Source organism: Hippichthys cyanospilos, chromosome 5 (assembly GCF_059441005.1).
Source record: "Hippichthys cyanospilos isolate Australia breed blue-spotted pipefish chromosome 5, RoL_Hcya_1.0, whole genome shotgun sequence".
Classification (NCBI taxonomy): domain Eukaryota; kingdom Metazoa; phylum Chordata; class Actinopteri; order Syngnathiformes; family Syngnathidae; genus Hippichthys; species Hippichthys cyanospilos.
Window position 1 is genome coordinate 9750117 of NC_142373.1, and position 23184 is coordinate 9773300.

The window sequence follows — 23184 nt, forward strand, 5'->3', positions numbered from 1 at the left end:
AGAGAGTGAGATGATGCGTTTTCAATGGCTAAAATAAAATGTCACGGGGAGCTGAAGTGGCTCGGATTGATAAAGATGAATGGCCGACAATCAAGTCCTCGCAAGCTTAAAAGACCGTTTGATTCCCTTTTGAAGCACGCGCACATCCCTTCAATGGCTTCTTGCTCATCGCGTGCCGTCTCCCGCATGTGTTTAACATCAAAACAAACTGATCCACTCTACTGTGATTGTAATATCTGTGTTTGATTGACATTTGTCAAAGGTACACAATCCGGGATCGTCTTTCAACGCGCCCCGTTCGCCACAAGGTGCATCGCAAATACAAAGCGGCTCACCGCCTGCGCTTGGCCAATTGTTGCCCTGTCACTTATGTTTTATGTTCCAAAACTTACAAAGGTTTTTCCCAACACCATATGCGGATGCTTGCGGAAAGCTTTTTTTTTTTTTTTTTCTTTCTTCCAAAGGTGTGTGTGGCACATCTGTGCAGCTATTGTTTATTCATGGAGTAAACCCTTTCAAATGCGTTAAGATACTTCCCACTCATTATAAAAATCCTGCCACCCATGGATTAGGACTTTGATGCCACAATCCCGCTTCAAAGGCTGCTTTCACTGCTATTAATCACAGTTTAGCCTGTGAAGATATAGCCAGGGAAAACATTTGGACATCTTGTGCCGAAACTTTGAAAGGTTGAGACTGTCGTGCATATGCTGCGTTCGGAACATCCTCTCTTGCGCGCGAGCAGCTGTGCTCCTTACCGCGTTTGCCTTCTTTGGAAATGTCTTTTTACAACACGCCGGAATGCGTATTCTCAGGCCGCGACATTAGGTACGGCCGAATTAGGATCAAATACAGAGAAAACGTTGCCTTTATAATAAGAGAGGAGAAATTAAAGAACAAAAAATGGCAAATCGGCCAAATAATCCATTATTAAAATAATACTTGGTTTATTTATCGTATCAAGGAGCGTAAGAATCATGCGACCACGAAAAAACACTAACCTGTAAAATCCAGTCTTCTTCCGATCACCATACGGTATTAAAATGCTCACATTTTCAAAGTAACAAAATAATTGAAATTCTTTGCGGTTGTGGCAGGACCAATCTGATTATTAAAGATCTCAAAATATGCATTTCTCCACAGTATTCCTACAGCTAGCCAAGTTGTATTTGATGAAAATATGATGATGCGACTCAAAGTTTTGTCGCGCGCAGGGAACCTGGCCACGGCCCGAGCCCGAGTGAACGCCGCCTCGCGATCTCTGCCGCCGCAGCTCAGCTCGGGACGTACCAAGGTGAGACTCCTGACGCTCAAGAGGGCGAGATGCTTTTTATGAGTTGCTCACAGGCATTGCAACCATACGCAGCTCTATTAAAAAAAAAAAAAAAAAAACGGCGCTGTGAAGCATAGCCACATTAATAGACTAGCCTGTTATGTTTGTTCTCTTGCTTGTGGTGAGGCAGGATCGCCATCTGGCACTTAGTGCGAGCAGCCTAAAAGGCGTTTTGTAACTTTTCTGATGATTGCGGCCACTTAAGGAAACTTTGGCTCACCCAAATTGCATAGTCGGAATGCCTCAACGGATGGTCCTAAGCATACTTTTCTTAACAGTTCAGAACTCGTGAAAGTAATGTACTCCTTTAGTTATGTTCCTTGGGAAGATTCAAGAGTTTTATTGGCGTATGCATAGTAATACCACTCAACGAAACTCTCATTGTGTTCACTTCCCCGTGCAGACGGCATTCCATAATCGAGCAAATCATAAGGTAGGCGATAAAACAACAACCAAAAAAACAGTAATAGAGCAATAAGGGCAGTAAATGATAAAAGTTACATTCTGGAAATATGATATATTTAGCAGTTTTCCTGCACTGTGCAGGGTTTTAAGGCGCATTTGCGCCTGTGGTAAAATGACTGCTTGTGAGGCAGATTAGTGCGTGAGGGATTTGTTCAGGATCTGGATGGCCTGTGGGTAGAAGCTGTTTGCCAGCCTGGCAGTCCTGCCAGTCAGGCTTCTGTAGCGTCTGCCCGGTGGCAGCAGTTCAAACAAGTTGTGTTGTGGGTGAGTATTGTCCCCGATGAGGTCGTGTGTCCTCCGCAGAACCCCGGTGTGGTAAATGTCCTGCAGTGAGGGGTAGGCTGCTCCAGAGATGCGCTGTGAGGTCTTGATCACACGCTGGAGAGCCTGTAGGGTTGCCGTACCAGACTGTGATGGAGGTGGAGAGGACACTTTGGGTTGTACAACTGTAGAAGTTGGACAATCAACATGCGTACCAATCTTGACTCAGCTTGCCAATGTCCCGTATCTTAACTAAAAAAAGCAGCCGAGTCGTGAATTGCCGTTGCCTAAGCAACTGCGATGTCATTTTCTCTCGACGAGTGGCAAAATGGTAATTAATATAATTATAATATAAGGATTTTTTTTTTTTTTTGCTTAATTCATATTTTACAAACACATTATTAACTCATTCATTCCCAAAAACGTTTTTAGATGTTTTTTTTTTTCCTTGTCGGGCTTGTGGAGGTTCTAAAATTTAGGAGGAGTTCAATACCAGGTATCTATATTATAAATCAATTTTCGATTTTTCTAAAATAGTCGTAATACGTTGTTTACGGTCAGCAACATTAAAAACAGGAATAAAAACACCATTTTATTGGATCTTTATGCTTGGTCACACATTTGATTGACATTTTTGTTGCAATATCAGTAAAAAAAAATAACCACTCTGAATGATTTATTTTTCTTTTCAAAAACATTGAAATATGACTTCATTGTAGCCGACGATATTATATGGTCTCCCTCAATGTAAATTTTCAGGTGTTGCACTTTGACTGTAATATTTTTAGATCGGGTATTGTTTCACAAGGCGATGTTATAAAACACAATGAGGCGTATTATTAAAAAAACATACCGTACGTCTATTTTCTACTAATTACAGAGCACTGTTTCCCATATGAAATCTATTAAACTGTAGTGAGAAAAGCCTTTCGGGTTCAAAGAGGAGAACTTAGTGTAGTTTGTTATTGTGGTTGCAGTTGATGTCGGATTTGTGGTCAAAAACAATTTTTAACCTCTCGCGGGTTTCAAGGGCCACCTCACAGTCTGTGCACCCCGCTGCCTTGCTCACCTCCCTTCAGATTTGAACCACTTTCCATTTCAACTCATTTGCAATTGAACCAATGAATGAAATGTGTTCAAAAGCGTCACATCTCATTCAGATTCTTTTGAAGCTGCTGCGATTTACTGTTTGCCTTTTCAATTCTTCTTCTCTTTGTTTCCATGTTTCCTGAACTCAAAGTCTCCTAAATACCTCTTGAAGGTAAGGCTTTGTGGCGACGCCCATTTCCATATCGCAACCTTCTGTCACGTTTGCGCCAAATGTACTGACGAGTTTGTCAATAAAAATTCAAATTGGTGCGCGGTATTTTATAAGTTTGTCATCGTTCATCCATTGGAATCAAATGAGTTTGTCAATACTTGTTCAACATTTTTAACACGTTTGCCATTATGTTCAGCCATTACATAAGAACAAGTTTGCCATTACGTTCGAATGAGTTTGTCAATACATTCAAATATGTTTCAAGGAGTTTGTCGACATGTCCGAGCACTAAACGGAGCGGCTTTGTTTTTTGTAGGCTTCACTTTTTTGAACTTCCAGCTGCGCTCTCCGTTTCCCTAACTTGCACTCTTCATTCCAATCTGTCTTCTGGCAATGAACCTTCTCAGATATTCCAAAAAGGAGAAAAGACATTTGAATAGTCCGCGGGACCGATGTAATATGCACGCCGTCGTGTTGGCAATCAGAGTCGGGAAGCAAAGTTGAGAGGAAGTGACAGTTCCAACAAGTCACTAGAACAAGCGGAATAAAGTCAAGCCACGCTTGTTAAGCTATTTTAACGGCACGTCGGGCCTTTGTACTTGCCAATGATCAGAGATCCTCACAGGCGTCCCGCACTCGTCTCGCTCTTTCCGCGTACCTTTCTTTCTCTGTTGAACTAAAGTATTAAGATATGCACTTTGCCACGTAGGCTTACCATCAAATAGCTATCGCTTCATTAATTTTGATGAAGCCATGAAGCGCCGAAGCCATTAGAACGCTTAGATTGTGTCCTCGTTAATCCGTCCTAGGGATGGCTGTGTGCTCGGTGACGGCTGCTCTCATTATTCAGACTGCTCGCCAATTCTCTCGTGCCCCACAGCGGCGCCGGCTTATTCCCTTGATTGTTGCCTTTAATTGTTTATGGGCCCGTGTTATACGGGCGCCGCGCTCGCTGCGGCTACGCAATCCCGACTGGCCCCCTTTGCAGCCGCTGGGATGATACTTTTATGTCTTCGGGTCTTACCCTCGACAAAAAAGGGATTTTGTGCCGGTTGCGGTCCGCTCGTCCATGCGCAGTGCTCACGGTGGATGTTTGCGTTTAGGTGGACACCATGGAGATGATGCGGCACCCAGAGGAAACCACCAACATGAGGAGACAGACCGTGGCCTCCTATTTCCGCGTAGGTCCTTTTCCCTAGGCTGCAAAGATGTTCGGCAAATATGCGGTCCCAAGGTTTGGCTTTTCCACACAGTCCTTCTCAAATAATGGGGCGAGCCCCCTCGTGGGGGAGCCAGGTAATGCCAGGGGGACTGCGGACAACCCCAGGAAAAAGGCTTGGTTTTTGCCATGTGAAGTATAACTGCAATAGACTAACTTGTAACATGTTTAACGCTGGAAAAAATTGTTGACGGTTGTCGAAAGTTACTTCGTGTCGTTTTTCGTTAATGGGGGGGCAAAAAGTTTTCTCTTTCTTAAGGGGGGTGGGGGACTGCAAAATATAATTGAGGAGCAGTTCCAAAGCAATAAAAATGGTTTATGTTGAAACGAATTGAGGAGCTTCTTCCAGGTAAAAGTAGTGCATGCTAGCATCATGTGGCATCATGGTACCTGGGAACTATGTTGGAGTGAGTCTTGAGTGAGTTAAGAAGGTTTCCCATAATTTTGTGGCACCTTGCTCCCAAGAAACTCCATTGACTTGACTGACTGAATTGAGGAGCTTCCTCTCTGTAAAGGTAGTACTGCGCAAGCATCTTATGGCATCTTGGGATCAGGGAACTATATTGAAGTGAGTTGTGGAGTTTCAGTTTTAAAAAAGTAGTGCTTTTCCATCATTTTGTACCACTTTGGAGCCAAGGAACTATGTTGAAGTGTGTTGAGGAGCTTCCATTTCATTAAAAGTTTTACTTTAACCCCAATTTGTGACATCTTGGTACCAGGGAACTGGACCTGGCCTGGAGTCGCACCTAATCCCAAATCCATTCAAATCATGAAGCTTTTGTAGAAAACATGTCATAGTCCAACAAATGAAAAAAAAGGTCTTAATAGGAACAGGGATGCACTTGATCTACACCATATGCTATCATCTAAAGTGCTCTATCAAGCTGTCAAAATCACTAGTTGGAAACATACATTCTCCTAATATACCAACATGGTCGCCATGATTTTCAGATGGGATCCTTTTTACCTTTTTTTTCCTCACAACTCTGCATCAGGGCAATTTTAGGCTTTCTTATGGGGAAAAGAATCTCCTTCAAAACTTGACAAGCTTTGGCTCAACACATTCCGTACCCGTCTCCAAGTTTCACCACTTACGTCACCCTGCTCGCAGATGTTTGGATAATCACACACGAGCCCGCAGATGTGTGCGCGCGTGACACAGGTGATCATCCTTTTCAGCAATCGGCGTCACGGATGCAAAATTTGTGCCCAGCCAGTCAGGAAATTAGAACAAAAACTGTATGTTTCCTACAAGATGTTTTAGAAACAGAAAAACAACCAACGGTACACAAAAAAAAGGAATAAACGCCATGTGTGCCAGTTTTGTTCACGATACACTTACTGGCCACTATATTAGGTACACCTACACTCTGTGTGCCCTCACAAAGACCGCCGTGTTTTGATTCCCAGTACTCGCTGATGGATTTACTGTCCAAGATGGTGGTGGGTCAGCCGCACTTTGTCCGCTGCATCAAGCCCAACGACGACAGGCGGGCGCTGTGCTTTTGCAAGGAGAGAGTGATGGTGCAACTGCGCTACACCGGCATCCTCGAGACGGTCAACATCCGACGCCAGGGATACTCGCACCGCATCCCCTTTGCAGAGTTTGTCACCAGGTGAGGCGCACAATGCGATGGCAGGAAAGTCAGGAGTTTGACTGACCAAATCGCATTGCTTTCATTTGTTGTCCCTAATAAATTGAATTGTACACTAACTTTAGAAAATAAATTAAAGGACACAATACTTTAATCATTCCTTCTTTGGAAAAAAAATTCCACCATCTTCAATTTTCTAGTCTTTGAGGCGATATGAGATTTAATTAACGAGACTTGTCATTTGTTTGAGGAGAAAAAAGGTGACTGCTTTGAGGAACCTTTAAACGTGCTCCTCATTTTTTTGACCATGTGTGTTTTTCCTGCCCTACTTTTATCGTATTGGAAGCCACTGCAGTCAGTATCGAGTATTTGCCGTTGAATTGCTACTTTTTTTTCTGTCGAAAAAACTGTCAACGTACTGTGCATTTTTTTCATATCTTTGTTACAAAAAGAATCCTACTCATTGATTCACTGCCATTGACTTTAAACTTCCTTTACAATGGAATAGAATGCCTTCATTGCCATTGGATGTCAAGTATACAATAATAAATACAGTACAATAAATAGTCTGAGATGAAAATCAGTTCTACAGGAGTGCAATCGTTATTTCCTGTATTTGAAACAGTACAAATAAAATGACCGTATTTTTCCGCCTACAAGCCGCAACTTTTTTCTCATGATTTGAGCCCTGCAGCTCATCGTCCCGTGCAATGTGTTTATACGTTCACTCTGTTGCTGTAAGCAGGCATATAAAAAAGTTAAAAAAAAAAAAAAAAGTATTACACTTCAATATACCATCTTTCTGCGTAAATATCTGATGTTAGCACCTGTGGCTTATTGCTCGATTCTTGCTGGTGCGGCTTAAATACCAGTGGGGTTTAAAGTCCAAAAAATCCGATCCAAGTTCTTCCATCATTCACAACTTTCGGTCAAACTCGCATCATCTCGAAAAACACCGCTGCGTTATTTTATTTTCAGGTGAGTTGTTGATTCCGAAACCATCCTCCAGATTGCATCAGATCCAAGGTAGCTTAAGTCAGGCGAGGTCAAAGGACATCTTTTTCTCACGTGCAATTTTCCCATCTTCCCCCACGTGTGAATGAGACCAACAGGATCCACTTGATCCTTTCTGAGTCACGCAGACAGTCCGAAGGGCTAACCCCCACTTTGAATCAAACCCGATTGGAACGCATCCTCTCATATCAAAGGCCCGTCTGATGTTGTGAGCGCCGCTTTGTATTTATCATCAAAGACATAACAGGTATCATCAGGAATAAGAAAATGAAGGTTCAGGCGGGGTGATGTGATTCAAAGAGGTCTGCCTCCCGATTGTTGTTTCCCAGCAAAAATCGCAACGGAAGATAAAGTCTTTCGCGTCCCACGTTAATGCCGTTTTGTCCCGTGCTGGCGTTTGCTCAACGGTGCGGGGAGGAACTGGCACGGTTCGTGCTTGACAGCCCCCTACTGGTTAAAATTTGACCACCTACTATGAAATCACTATAGAATATTTGTAGTGACCGGCTATAAAGCCCACTAACGACAAAACATACTTGGTTAAAACAAGCAAATTGTCAAGATGGTCTTTGCATATTTTTTTTTCCATAGTACTCCTCTGGTATGCCGTTTTCACTTTGTAATACTTGAACATAATTTTTGTCAATCTATTTTTTTAAGTGGAAGTGATCTAAAACTATCACGTTTTAAGGGGGAATCCTTTTCCCTCGCTGCTATTGCAACACTGTGCACGCCTGCGAGAAAGGTCCTTTGGGGAAAATGATGGCATGGTTCCAGCAAAATTTTGATGCAGATATTTTTAGTCCATCTATTTTTAAAGTTGACTTACCCAACTTGGTCAACTATTTCCCCCCAGGCCCAAATGACATTTGTGTTTACTTTTGGCTTTTTTTTCCTGACACTTTGGAGACCAAACCGTAATCACTATGTCAATTTGAAACAATGACATCAATTACTCAACGAAATAATCACCCGATTGATCGACTATTGAAATAATTGTTTGTTGCAGTAAAGACAAACAGCGACTGTTGTCCGTCTCTTCCAGATACTACTACCTGGCATTCCGAGCTCACCAAATGCCAGAAACCAGCAAAGAGAATGTGGCCACCATACTGGAGCGAGCCAAGTTAGAAGACTGGGTGTTGGGAAGGACAAAGGTACGGGGATCATTTCCATTTCTGGAGGGCAACAGATGAGATTTGTCAATGACTTCCCATCCTGTCAGGTGTTCCTGAGGTACTACCATGTGGAGCAGCTGAACCTGCTGCTGAGGGAGGTGATCGCTCGGGTCGTGGTGATGCAAGCCTACACCAAAGGCTGGCTGGGGGCGCGGCGTTACAGAAAGGGCAAAGAGAAGAGGAAGCTCTGCGCCACTCTCATCCAGTCGGGTACGTTCATTTGATCGGAATGACGGGGGGAACACAAAGGGAGCCCTCCTTTGTTATTGTAGCGCTAAGTTAGCTCTTATGTTGGGTTCTGCTTGTGGCCGCTGTGAGGCAAAGGGTCCGGGAGGCTCAAGTTTGACTTGGTCGAACATATAAACACGCTACAAAAGGAAATGAACAGAATAAAGGAATCTTTTTTTTTTCAAAGCATCGACACGGGATTTTGCGGTTCAGTCCAGTTTTACAATTAATTATATCCAATAAAATAATGTAATATATCACAAATGAAACAAAACGGAAATAAGCATACCTCTTAATTCACAGTTTTCCACAGAATCTCAAAAGTTTCATGCTTAATTCATGCATTTAAATTTCATTTTAAAAAAAGTGAATGGAAAATGTTGAAAATAATAAAGTTACACTGTTTAACTTGAATTGGAAGGTTTTTTTGGACAGATTTTCAATAGGCAATGTCAGTTTTTTTTGAATGGCGATATTTTCCAGGACACAAAATCCTATTCCAACAAAACCTATGATTTGCTTTCCAAAATACTTGCAGCGTTGTACTCAGCCGACAGATTTGAAATGTTTGTGAAATCCTGTCATGTTTTTTTAAAGACTGTGGTTCTCAAATGGGGATTTTTTGGGGACTTTAACAGTGTAGGCTTCTTATGTAATGTTGTATCACAAACAGTATGGCATTCTTTTCAAATTAAGAGCAAATTAGTTGGAACTTGAGGCGACTCCTTCGCAAAACGTTTCATGCTTTAATTTGGTTTAGTATTTTTGTTGATGCTAATTCTCATTAGTGATGCAATTTCCCAGCAGTCGAGCCGGAAATAAAACAGATGACTTTACACGATTTATATTCTGGCGCTGCTGAATTAAATACGCCTACTGCGAATGTAATTCCGAAGATGAATTAATAAACGAGACTCCGATGGCACAGCACACTTTTAAGGCAAAAATACTTCTCACTGCTAATATTTCACAGTAAGCACATCGACGGAAAAAAGATTGAGAACCACTGTGTTTGACCTTTTCAAATTAAGAGCTAATTAGTTGGAACATGAAGCAACTAGTGTTTTTGAGCCACAGGTTGTTTTTGCCACTTGAAAGGACAATAATTAAAGTTCTGGACTTTACTGCTAAATCATGAATGGGATACGTTTGATAGCCACAGCTTGACCTTGGCGGGTCGAGAGCGGGGCTTCAGAGGAGACAATAAGACTTCAGAGAGTTGACACGGATCCATCCGTGGGCCACCTGCTTGAGCCGATGTTTTGAAGTGGGATCCTGTGTTTCGTGTGTGCGCATGGCTTTCACACAAACGCGCGCCCTTTTTTGTTTCTCGTCAGCGTGGAGGGGCTTCGTCGCGCGGCGGAACCTCAAACGAATGAAGAAGGAGCGGGAGGAGGCAGCGGTCCGCATCCAGTCAGGTAAAAAAAAAAAAAAAAAGTCGTTCCCACCGGAATTTCTCACGGCTCCCAAAATGGACGTTTTCCATACATTTCAAGTAGGGAGGGTAAAAAAAAAAAATCATAGGGAGCTTTGCAAAAAATCTTTTGTCAATCTGCTTTTTGATCTCGTGAACAGCCTAGGAAAGCGTATCAATGAATTAATAATGCAATCGGTGAAAGTTTTTGGGCAGCGTTTGGTCCCCACGTTTCAGAAGAACAAGTGCATATTGAGATCACTCTGCCCTTTCATCTCTTTCCCAGTAAAGGCGAGAGAGGGGCTTATCCCTTCTGTTTTCTCGCCACTTCCTCTCTCGAATTCCTCGCCTATTACGCGGCCCTCGCATACCAGAAACGAGACGCCTTTTTATACTGTCAACCTTTTCATCTGAAATGTAAATTAATTCTTACTCAGTGTGCCTTGACAGAGATCAAAGTGGGCACATTAACCTTCCTGCCCCCCTCCCCTCCCCTCCTCCCTCCTCCTCCTCCTCCTCTTGCGGAGGACGAGAGCGGGTGCCAAAAAGGGGCAGGCTAGAGGAGGGCAGGGGGAGGAGATCTGGCTTTGTTTGGCCTCCTTCTCTAAGGGCTTCCCTCATCTGGCGCACGGAGCTCCTCGGGAGCCCGGCCGCACCTTTTGTTGAGCGGCGCCCATTAACACGCCTGCAAATAAGGCGGCGGGAAGGATAAACAGCATTGCCGCGCAAGGAGAAGCCTCCCCGTCGCCGCCGTCTTCAGCGTCTGTGTGTGGCCGCCGGCGTCGGACAGGGGAGGGGGCGCGGGGTTATTTGGAGAACCCGAACCTGACATAAGTGGGGCCTCGGGGGCCCCCCGGCTCCACGCTCCAACGCATCCGCGCGGTGTGTTCGCCGCAGCTTATAGCCTTTGAGGCCGGCCCAATTTGCATTCGGAAAGTAAACAGATGCCTTTCAAATACATGAGCCCGGTGGCCCCTCAGATCTCGCTGGGGCCCGCCCCCCTCCGCCCCCCCCTCCCCCGAGGGACACGCTCACCCATCAATTAGATTAAAGCATGTAAAATACAAGCGTGCGCCAACAATGCGGTACAGGTCTTATTTTTGTGCGCGTATGCTTTACAAGATAAACGCACGGTCGGGTGCTTCGTTTAGGACGGGGGTACTCAATTTCGCCCATCGCCAAGGTAGTATCGGTAGATTGAGTGGAATTGCTGAAATGCAAAAAAAAAAACTGGTGCAAACAATGGGGTTAAAGCTTACTATGTAACACGGTATTATATTATATAGTGGTTTTCAACCTTTTCTCAGTGATGTACCCCCTGTGAAATAACTTTTTAGCCAAGTACCCCTTAAACAGTGCAAAGCATTTTTGGATTAAAAAAAATAAATAACATGCCATATATATAATATATATATATGTTTCAGACGTTGGTTCGTTCTGCTTGCTTCTTTCAATGAAAATAATGTGGTACAATCTTAGTTAACAAAAACTGCTGTAACTCCACTTCCACCCTCCCACTCGCCCATCGTCCACCTGACAGTTCAGGTACCCGAGTTCAAATCCACCTCGGTTCGGGCATCCTGTGTGGGGTTTGCATGTTCTCCCTGAGCCCGCGCGGGTTCTCTCCGGGCACTCCGGCTTCCTCTCACACTCCAAAAGCATGCATGGCAGGTGTATTGGACATACTGAATTGTCTTTAGCTGTGATTGGTTGCGTGAATGCTTGTTCTTCTCCGTGTGCCCCGCAATTGGCTTGCGACCAGTTCAGCGTGTCCCTCAGCTACTGTCCGAAGTCAGCTGGGATAAGGGCAAAGTTTGATTGTTCCACATGGATTTGACATCAGAGGTCTCCTAAACATTTGGGAAGTTGCGAGGCTTTACGGTGACATCAGGACATAGCCGAACTTCATCTCCTGTGCAGCATACAGGGGCCATCGCGTACGTCGGGACCGCGGACCTCAGAAGCGCAGATGTAACCCCGAGGCTGAAGGCAAGACAACAAAGGAGGACCATATGGGGTGAGCCTCCACATTCTCTCCTTCAGGCTTTCCTCTCTCACATCTTTACGCTAAAAACTAAGACTGGTATTGTGGCGTCGGAGGGACAGTTTTTACTGCCTGCCGGCTTTCTAATGCGTAGTTGTTTCAAGCCTGTCACAGAGCTCCTCCCTGTGCGCCTCCTCCTGCACTTTTACAAACGCCATATCTTTTCCACAGATCACAAGTAGAACTTTAGGCGCTGTGCTGGTCTCCAGATGTACAAGTCTGTGCTTATCCAGCACATGCGCGGGCCAGTCAGGCTTTGGAACTTCTAACCTCCATCTGGACAAATGTATTAACTTGATTAAAAAAAAAAAAAAAAAAATCTATCTAAAGAGATGCCAAAGTAGATTTCGAATCAGAGACAACTTTTTATCAGAAAGAAAAGCTCATGTATTCAAAAGAAATAATACAAAGGAATCTTATCTGACTTTTGGGCAACTTTGAGCATCTCCTAAACTCCTCAATTCTGGATTTACACATCTGAAAATGTTATGCAGCTTGCATCCTTCAACCAAGCGGAGGCTCATTGGGGATTTTTCTCCTCGTGTTTACAATCATATTCCTTGGTGAGAAATACTTCAAACCTCCACTTAACAATTCTGTTTAATCAGCGCTGGAATCTCTCCATATAGATTTACTTTGACATGATCTGGCCCGCTTTCCTCCTGCAGGGAGCTTGATTCTCACCTTACTTGCTTGTTCTTCTTCTGCTTTAGAATATGCACTAAAATTAGGCACGCACAAACAATAGCAGCAAATCCAACAAAAAGATCATTACTGTATGTTCGATTATGTTCACTTAAGCAGTATCATAGGGTGAGAAATCAACATTAGAACATACCGTATTTTCCGCACTATAAGACGCACCCTCAATTAATGACATATTTTTAAAAAAAATTCCATATATAAGGCGCACCGGATTATAAGGCGCACTCTCAATTAATGACGTATTTGAAAACTTTTGCAATCACATAATAGCAATACTCAAAGTAATAACAATAACTCAAATAATAAACTCTCATCAACATAACTCCAATACTTAACCAACCTTTTTCAACTGTAAACAAGCAAAAAAAAGACAAGCTAAGCTTACTTTATCATTTCATTCCCCATCTACAAAGCCCGATCTCAATATTGATCCATATATGAGGCGCACCTGATTATAAGGCACACTATCAGCTTTTTAAAAAAATTAAGGCTTTTAGGTGCACCTTATAGTGCGGAAAATACGGTAGTTAAAAGCTCTAAACAGTTGACTTGTTGTGTTACAGCCCCTTAAAATTTAATCTTATTACTGGATGTATGTCCATCTGCGCGAGGCTGAATTATTAACCAACCCACAGGGATGTTAGCTAAGCATTAACGTCCTATAGGCCAAATTAATAGTTCTTCATGCCCATGAGGTTGGGTTGATATAGAAAGTTAAAAGTCTCTGGAGTTTTATCATTTATTGAAGGCCTCAATTAAATGACTTGTGCAGAATTAGACTGTGACTTAGAAGTAGACTGTGAGCTAGTACATAAGAAAATGACCTTGTTTACCGGTAAGGTGTGAATTTTACCTCATGGATGATTGACTGTGGATGCAGGCCAATGCTCATGGAGGTGTCACACCATTGAAAAATTTCTAGCCATGCCCCCGTGCGCGGGTATTCGTTTAAAAATATCCTCATTTCTGTTCCTGTCGCTTACAAACGCTTTTTGTTTTCGCAGCTCTCAGAGCCCAAAGAACCTCCATACAGCAAATGTGAGTAAGGAAATATCTTTCAAATGAGAAATTGCTTGACTTTAGCCCTTCTACTTTTAGCCGTCTATCTCAAATAGCGCTCCTCTTTAAAGCCGCAGATTATTCCTTTGGAAATGTTTTGAGTCCTTGAGACAAAAAAAAAAAAAACTTCAGCCTCCATCTCAGCGGAGAAGACAGGGTGGTACGGGAGCGAGAGAATCAAAAAGCTGGAAATTCACGGCTGAGAATAAATGCTCGCTCTCCCCCCGAGGTGATTTGTCTTTGCGCTCCTCTTTCTACAGATGTTAGAGCCCTTTTTTAGTAAAGACCTGGGGTTCTTTGGTAGCACTTTGATATCCTGCTCGGATTCAATATGTGAAATAGAAGAGCCATTCCGTGACTTGGAGCACATCACACTCTTTGAAGTCTGATCCAATTTTTGCTGCTCACCATTTGATGTTGAAAGGATGAAATGAGGGAAATGTACAGTTTTTGCCAGTAACTCTGCAGAGCATATGTAAGATTAAAAAAGCAAAATCCTTTGGAGGATGTACTTAGAAATGTTAAGCAGATTAATACTTTCCTATACCTTTTTTTTTTTATTCAAAGATAAAATTAAATATGAGGAGGATGTCAATGTGCTGTTTTTAAGTAGGGGGGAGCGCAACTGCATTAGCATTTGATTAACATTGCGTATCACAATAATAGGTGGTACTTGTTCAGTACGCGGGCTCAATTTGAAATGAACGTACATGATTTCTGTTGTCGTGGCATGGTGGGGAGAATTGTGGGGGGTGTGGACCCCAATGCAAGGGGGCAGTCAGGCGGCGTGTGTTAAAAATAATAATTCAATACAAAAACGACAAAAAAGAAGCAAGGTGGAAGACTGCATCAGAAGTAACAAACCAAAAACCCCAGAAATAAATTTAGTACAAAAAGACTATAAACTTGAGAAATCATGGGAAACACTCACAAGGACGACGAGGAACTGATAGCAACATTGACAATGACATTTCCACAACAATTTGACAATGACCTATCAAGAACTGAAAGGAAACAGGAAGCTAAATACCCAAAGACACACCTGTCTATAGGACGCACCTCTAATTGTGGGATTCATTTCCGGTATTTTTTATGTTACTGTGTATAGGACGCACCAAGAATTTGACAGCAATGTAAAAACTATAGCAAAACAGGATGAATCTCATCTTTTGTAGATTCTTCATTTAGTTTTGTGTTCATATTCATAAGTTATATATTTGTTGCGGGTTAAGATAAGTGTGTTTCAGATTTCCCACATTGTGAGCGGTCAGTGAACACCTTTACATGATCCTCTCCATTTTAGTAACATTCCTACGTGTGAACAAGGATGGCCTCTGACGTAGGATCAGTCTGCTCGCTTCTTATATTGAAAATAATAGCATAACAACATCAGCTAACACGAGCTTCTGTTAGCTGCAACAGGCACTTGCTGCTAACAGCAAAATGACGTTCGCCCTCTTGCTAGTCCCGTTACGGTGATTATTGTTGCACCTGATATAAAAATGCACATCTGTGCATCAAAACTCGGCTTATATGGCTGACTGATCAATCTTCCACAAATGGTGCTGAAAAAAAAAAAAGTTGCTATTTATAGGACGCACCCATACTTTTGATCTTCATTTTGAGAAATAATGTGGGTTATGTTTGGAGAGTTACCGGACACTCAAAACTCACGAGACAAACAAGGAACACCTGAGCAGGTCACAATAGGAGCAGGGAGCTGATTGGCAGACACAAGGGAAGCAGGTCAACGAGTACAGGTGGACGCAGTCACACTGATGGGACACTGACACGAGGGGAACGGAAACCTGAACAAAACCCTGAAAGACAAACAAAAATACAACAAAACGGAAAGGAACAGAAAAGCCCGATAACAACCCGCAGAACACAAATACCAACAGAACCCAACCATTTGTAGCTTGCGTTTCTCGCGGCCCTCACCCGCCCCCCCGGGGCCCCTCGCTGACACGGCTCCTTCGGGTGTGTTTACGCCTCTCCTTTCAAGGTCGGCCCCGACAGCCAAGACAGACACGTGAAAGACGCGAAGAGAGACAAAGACGGCGTGACGAAGCCTCGCAGGGAGACAGCCAGGCTGCGAAACGCTCAGTGTAAACAAGGTAAGCCTGCGCGCGACGCCGGCAGGTGCAGGTAATTACGCCGAAATCCCGCTTTAGTGGATAAAGTGCCATTTTAAAGCTAGGGGGACCCCTTTTTCCACCTCTCATCCCCTCCCGATTCTTTGTTGACAGCCGGAAGTGGCATTCGCGATAACGGGGGTCCAAATACACAAACCCTGATTTGTTGAACATATGTTTGATTTGCTTGCCGCCCGGGGCCACGAATCGCATTAATTCAAGTGCCCGCCGGGCCGAGTGGGTGGCTGCACAGTGGGACCCGCTGATTACAAGCTCCGCCACTAGGGGCAAAAAAGGGGGCCCGGCCTCTCATTAAGTGTTATTAGAGGGCTACGAGGTAAGTGACGGAGGTGGAATAGCATTTAGCCGCGCGGCTGGGGAGATTACGGGGATTAGACATGATAATGTAACACAGACGGGGCTCTCCGAGCGGGCCCGGGATTAGTGTCAGCGCTCCGCAGCAGGTCTGGGTTAGATAGCGGCTAATGCGCTAATGCTGCATACAGGTGACCCCCGCTCCCAGGCATCGCCGCTACTCAAGTGTCTGATTTGGAATGTCGGAGTGATTACCCGAGGAGACGTTTCAATGAATGCCCCGTTTGCTCAAACGCGCGTTTTGTGACAAGCCTCGGCGCCTTTCATTTTGACACAGCACAAAGCGCCCGCATCCCACTAGATATCGCCCGTTTGTTTTTGTTATGTTTTTTTTTATTTTAGATAACAATCTTTATCTCTAATGTACACAATGTTCTATCCATTCAGTTTTTATATTCTAGATTATTTTAGGCTCTTTTGCCAGGTTACAGTTTCCCACATCTTGGTGCTGCGTTTGGTATTTTCTCAATCAGCTTCATGATGTGGAAGATGCTGTGTGATCTGAAATGACATTAGGTTCATAGCTGTGCATTTTCAAAACTTACCAGCTTGAATTTCTTAACCTCTAAATATGAATGAGTTTTGCCAAAATGATAGTTTTCTGTCTTGGTAGTTTTTGCTGTCTGCTTTATGATGTGGATGATGCTTAATGACCTGTTATGGCTTTCACATCACAGCTGTTTGTTTTCTACAGTTAGTATGTTGATATTTTGATCCCTTAATGTCAATGAGGCCTTTGCTAAGATAACTGTTTTGCACATTGTATTCTGTTAGCTTTAGGATGTGGATGATGCTCTATGAGCTGAAATGACGTTAGGTTCATAGCTGTGCATTTTCAAAAGTTAACGACTTGAATTTTTTAACATCTGCGTACGAGAGTTCATAGCTGTACATATTCAAGGGCGAGTAGCTTAAATTTGTTTTGACATGTCATTGGTTTTGTACAACTTGGTATTTTCTCAGTCAGCATTATGGTGTGGATGATGATGATTTGTGGATGAGCAGGAATGACTTTCACCTGGGTTGAGAATTTTCAAGAGTAAGTATCTTTAATTTCGTGACTTCTTAATGTGTATGAGACCTTTGCAAAAACGATAGCTCTGCAATGATGTGATTGGCGCTCTATGAAGTGGAATGACTTTGGAATGACTCACAGTTGTTCATTTTCAAAACTTAATTGCTTGATTTTTGATGTGTTTGAGACCGTTGGAATGTGTGTTTCCAAAAATTTGTGGGAGTGATACTAAAAGAAAAGTAAAATGTAAATATTTAAAGGGTGCTAGTAGTAGTATTGATAACCCTTTTGAGTTTTTTGCCCCTTGAAGGCCACTTCCCTTGAAATAATTCTTCTCACGGCGTCCCCAGTTCATTTTTGGGCCATCTTATACTTCTCATATAAACTGAGTTTGCCAAGTGACCTCAAAAGTTGTACTCTTTTCATGAAAAGTTGAAAAGTATCATCTTCTGTGTCCTCGTACATTACTAACAGATCTCTGATATTCACAGTCGCCGTTCTCCTGTCTGGTTTATGTTCGAAGTTCTGACTGCTTTCAGGAAAGTCCATTTGAATAAAAGACCAGGGCGGCTCCGGCACCAAGGGCACACTTTGATCTGTGCACATCTGACGGCCTCTTTTTTCCGCCTCCTTTTTCTTCCACGTCTTTTTTCATGAGAGTCTTGCCTTGCCAGATGTCTCGAGAGCGAGCTCCTTCCTGTATCTCATCCTGCTGTCGCCTCTGGTGATCGCATCAGTTCTCCTGGGCCGGAGCTCGACCCCAGCGTGTCAGGATAAGCTGTGAGAATGGAATTAGCGCGCCCCTCCGGACCGGCTCCGCACCCCGCTCCCATTATTGCCACAGCAGCGGGGCGCGACCTGGAAACTCTTAATGTGTTTGACGGACGTTGGGTCGTGCAGTAGCGTTTGTTCTTGTGAAATTCTTTCCCTGGAGAAAAATTGTTGCCTTTTTTTTTTGCCAACTCTTATGATCGAGGGGAAACGCCTACGATGTTGACATTCGTCATAGATGGCCAAAATACTCGCACTTTTTATTTAGAAGTACTGTTACGTGTGTAAACAAAAATGTTGTGGTCAGACTTTACTTGAGTTCAAATCGCATTTACTGAAAGCGGAGATTTCAGATTAGAAATAAAAGAAAAACACTTTTGGGATCATTTCGGACTGCTAGGGATTCGGAACCGATGTAAAATTGACAACTATTTGAACGTCCACTATTTGAAGAGGATTGCAATAGACGAGCGAAAAATGCTAACTTACCTAATGATACAACTGAATTAAACGCGTGTCACCTTCAACTCATTTTCAGTACAGTCCCAATTCTTTCGTAAACTAAGAAAGTACAGAAATTGTACTTTGTTACGTTTCACCGTCTCTGCTAATATTAGGTGGGAATGGTAAAGCATTTTCACCTGCAGGCACTTTGCCGAAGCCACTTTTGATTTCCCGTGTTTTGTCACCGGGAAAAGTCACGCGAACACGGTGTCGTCTTGTAAGCTCGTACCGACGGTGTCACCTCTCGTCACCTGTCTCCCGAGCATGAATATTAATAAATACAACGTGTTTGTAAAATGAGGCGCCGAGGCACGCGCGCAAAAGGACGACTTTGCTCCAGCGAGCAAGTCGATATGATCAGAGCGCTCCTCGGCGCGGTAAACAGGATGGCGCGGCGGCGGATCAGTCAAAGCTGACTTTATGCTTTATGAAAGCTGAGCTACTTATGTTTAAAGGCTGTTTGAAGATTATGCTTGTGGTAAACATACATGTCAAGTGAGAGAGGAAAAGAGTGTCGCGCTAAAGTGGAGCAACAACACAGAGACCAATTACCTCCACGCTTTGGAAGACGCTTTTAACCGGCTTGTTTGATGAAACGAGACAAGGGGGAGATAAGGAATTGAAAAGAAATGATTGGTTGCGATGTAAGAATGGTAAATACATTGTTGCTCACATTGTACTTAAACAAACATTTTATCGACTGTCTTCTTCATTAGATCACCGATATATATATATATATATATATATATATATATATATATATATATATATATATATATATATATATATATATGGGGAGTTGTGGCGCACCGAGGTCAAAGTCTCACTTTCCTCTCCCGCGGTTTCCCTCCCCAAGCTTGTAAACATCCCGCCACCACCCCCACTACCAGGTGGCGCCCCCACCGCCGCAGCAGCCGCGGCTTCGCCATCTCAACATGCGTCCGCCAGACAAACGATCCACCCTTTCCGTGTTCGCCACACAAATACTCTCCCTCCCCACGGCCGTCTCAAGCGCTCGATCCATCCGTCCGTCCTCGCGTTTCGGCGCGTCTCCGCCGAACGCCTTCAGTTTTAGGCAAATTACAGGCTCAGCGTCCGAGATTTGGAAGGGATAGGAAAGACTCAAGTCGCAGGGAAGGAGTTGCCGCTGTCTGCCGTTACCTACGTAATCTCCTTAATGTCAGTGGGAGTCGTTAACAGGATGTACTTCCAAACTAGTCATCCTCCATCACGATTTCAGACCCATAATCTCCGCAGACGTCAAAAGAAGGCGGAGAATAATACGTCAAGTTCCCCGCAAATTTGCGCCGGCGGATCGAGTCGTTTGATTTTGGGAAGCAGAGTTTTAACTTAGAGATTATGGTCACGGATGAAAGACGGTCGATATTTAAATGAACGCAATTTAAATAAAGTCAGGTGGATTCATTTATACATTTCATACGCAAGGAAACTTCAATGCACTGCACTTTTATCCCAAATCATAAATTGCTCCTCAAATTAACTCAATGATTCATGAAACTGCTCATCAAAATAATAGAATAGAATAGAATAGAATAATAAATGAAAAAAATTGACCTTGATAACCCAATTATGAATGACTATTTTGGGACTAAATTTGGAGCCCATTGGATGGGCTCAAGAAGCCTTTTCTCAACGACTATTTTGAGACTAAATGTGGACCATATTGGACGGGCTAAGCACAAGCTAGTTTCCAAAAACGGCCAAAAAAGACAGACGGAAGCGATTTAGCCCCAAATCCATAAGATGTCCGATGCTGGGTGGGAAAGCATTTCCACGAATGAGTTTACTCCATTACCAGGCGGCTTTGTTATTCAGTGATAGCTCCCTTCTGCTTACCTTTGCCTCATCTTGCTCCAAACCGCATATATTATGTCAAAGTACTAATGGGCCACTTCCGTCGAGAATTTCCCTCTTTTAGAGCTCTCTTATGTTCCATATCTGTTGTCAGTAGAGATGATTGATTTCAGTGTGAAAAGCTGGATGTAAGTAACAACATCCTCCTTGCGCCTTAGTGAAAACAGATGCAGGAACACCCCCCACCCCCACCCCCCGCCCCCGCCCCTCCCTCGCATTATCTGCAGGAGGACTTGATCATTTTGTCTTCTAATGCAAAGCACATGAGTTAGCGTTTATTGTCCCTAATGATAAAAGGGGTCATAAATCTCAGGCGCTCTGGAAAACCTCTTCTACTTTCAGATCTGTTTTTGTTGTTGTTTGCAACTGATGAAAAAGATCAGTTTTTCTTTCTTCTTTTGAATACACATACGTGTGTGTGTTTAGAGAGACCATTTGCTTGTAACGTAGATAGAGAGGGCCCATTCATTTCAACATCAAACATCAAAAGCTCCCCATTGATGATTTTTCCTTATAATCGGTCTTTTGGGAGCCTCTGCTCATGTCGAACCCCCCAAATAAATGAACAAGCCCCTCATGTGGTCATAGAGACGTCAGGTGATCCCAGCGTATGTTTCTAAAAAGGAAATCAATACATTTTTCATTTATCCTGGTCAAAATCCCTTTTAGCGTCCCTTTCATGTTGTTTCTGAGCAGGGTTGGGATTTTCAACACATCTCCGAGTGGCATTTAGAGATGTCAGCTGCAGCTCTTTGAAAAAGAAAAGAATACCAATCTCTAGAAGAGCTTTTTTTTTAATATCCCGCCCTGCAAAATATACGATGGGGAAAGCGCATGCTTTCTTTTGATATGGGGGAATCAATATTGTATGAACCATGTTGCGTCCTGATTCCCAGTCCACTATTACACATTCATTCACCAGCATCATTTAGACATTTAGAACCCCCCCCCCCCCCCCCCCCCCCTTTGGGATAAAAAAAAAAAAAACATAAGAAATGGTGTCAGCCAGCATCTGACCTCCCAGAGCCTCCCGCACGTGTCCAAGCAGCGCGGCCATGCCGGAAGCCATCTTGGCAGCATCCCCGCCCGCGGTCTATCTGCACGAGCAGCATTCCTCTGGGGCTGGCCCGGATCAAATGGCAGCCATTTCCAAGAGAGAGGTGCCTAGATGGGAAGCCTGACCCATCCTCTGATCTGCCGCGCGCTCCCATCGCTGCGGGTCAGATTGGGTAAACGGAGATGCGTAGGAGCCTGCCAGCAGATTATTGCCCGGCACTTTGAGGAAAATATCTAACTGGGTTTTAAATGGCAATTACTTGGCTTTAACCCCAGGTCGAAATGTTTACTCGCGATAGTCTTAAATGGTGATCATCAAACATCTACAGCGGCTTTTAAAGACGTACAAGACCGGTCAAAATTTTTGGAAACGCGGCGAAATGCTCGCACGCACATTCAGAGGTCGTGAAATACAAGATATAAACTCTTGATAATGCACAGCTGGGAACTGGAAGTCATTTCGTGTCATAAAGCATCTTTCGCAGCATAAAGCCGATTCAGAAAATAGCAAGATGGACAAAACAACACTTTGAGAAGTCAAAAAAATACAAAAAATAAACTCTTGATAATGCACAGCTGAGAAGTGAAAGTCATTCCAGCTCATAAATCATTATCCACATCATAAAGCTGACAGATGTGCAAAACAGCCACCATGGCAAAGGTGCCATAAATATTAAGAGGTCAAAAAAATTCAAGGTACTAACTCTCGAAAATGCACAGATATGAACTTAAACCCATTCAAGTTCATAAAACATCAGCAACATCATAAATCTGACAAAAAAAAAAAAAAAAATGCCAATATGTAAAATCTGCCAATTTGGCTACTGGCTGATACACATTAAGAGCTCAAGAATCTTAATTTAGTTTCAATATTAAGTTATTCCAGGTCGTCCACATCCTAGAGAATAAAATACTCAGATGTACAAAACCGTTATCTTGGCAAAAGTCATTCACATTAATTGATAAAAATTCAAGAAATTAACTCTTGAAAATGTGCAGCTCTAAAGTTATTTTAGTTCATAAAGCATCATCCACATCATAAGTCTGGTGGATGAAATACCAACTTTAGAATACCAAAAATACCACTGTTTTGCTTGAGCTTGCCAGCATTGTCAAGTTTTACAGTACTATAGATTTGAATAACTATTAACAAAATAAAAGAAGAGTAAAATCTGTGAGAAAGCTCAGATTTTTTTGGAACAGGCGGAAGAACTATGAAACTTTTTTTAAAAAAAGTGTTAATTTAGCTGTTATCTAGCTAACGTGGTCTCTTGCTGTGAGTTAGCTAGCATGCTATATTGCTAGCAGCTAGCACCAACCTTTAAAGGATCCGTTCATACTATTTTACTTTAAATTTTCCATCAAATATGATTATAGATCACCTTTGCCACAAAACCGATTTCATTTCATATGAAATATGAATTATTTTGGTTTATTTTATTTACTCTACACTCTGTAGCTACCTTGATTGTGATTTTTTTTTTAAATATTTTTATTAGGCTATTTTATTATTGTAAAAGGATTGCATGTCCTCAATGTTTATTAGTTGAAGTGGAGGATGAGTTTCACAAGGACTTTCATCATTTATATTCCACAGAGCACTTTGGTGTGTGTCCACAAGCCAAACAAAAAAAGATAAGCAAAAGACGCATCTGCGGAGAATGCAGTCTGCTACAT

General features: G+C 42.9%; 1 protein-coding gene across 5 annotated transcripts in view; it reads left to right on the forward strand.

The window, feature by feature from the left end:
- Window positions 1-23184, forward strand: part of myo3b (myosin IIIB) — a 76031-nt gene that overhangs the window by 40126 nt on the left and 12721 nt on the right. For 4 of the 5 annotated variants that reach the window (XR_015865611.1, XM_088414914.1, XM_088414917.1 and 1 more), the window contains 10 exons: window positions 1215-1294; window positions 3300-3320; window positions 4424-4501; window positions 5950-6155; window positions 8194-8305; window positions 8374-8536; window positions 9892-9972; window positions 11889-11985; window positions 13722-13755; window positions 15782-15893. Coding sequence is in view for 4 of the 5 variants with exons in the window: in XM_088414914.1 (XP_088271040.1) it covers window positions 1215-1294; window positions 3300-3320; window positions 4424-4501; window positions 5950-6155; window positions 8194-8305; window positions 8374-8536; window positions 9892-9972; window positions 11889-11985; window positions 13722-13755; window positions 15782-15893 (984 nt within the window). In the remaining variant the exon portion in view is untranslated. The remainder of the gene's footprint in view (window positions 1-1214; window positions 1295-3299; window positions 3321-4423; window positions 4502-5949; window positions 6156-8193; window positions 8306-8373; window positions 8537-9891; window positions 9973-11888; window positions 11986-13721; window positions 13756-15781; window positions 15894-23184) is intronic. The other variant, XM_088414918.1, reaches the window with a different exon arrangement.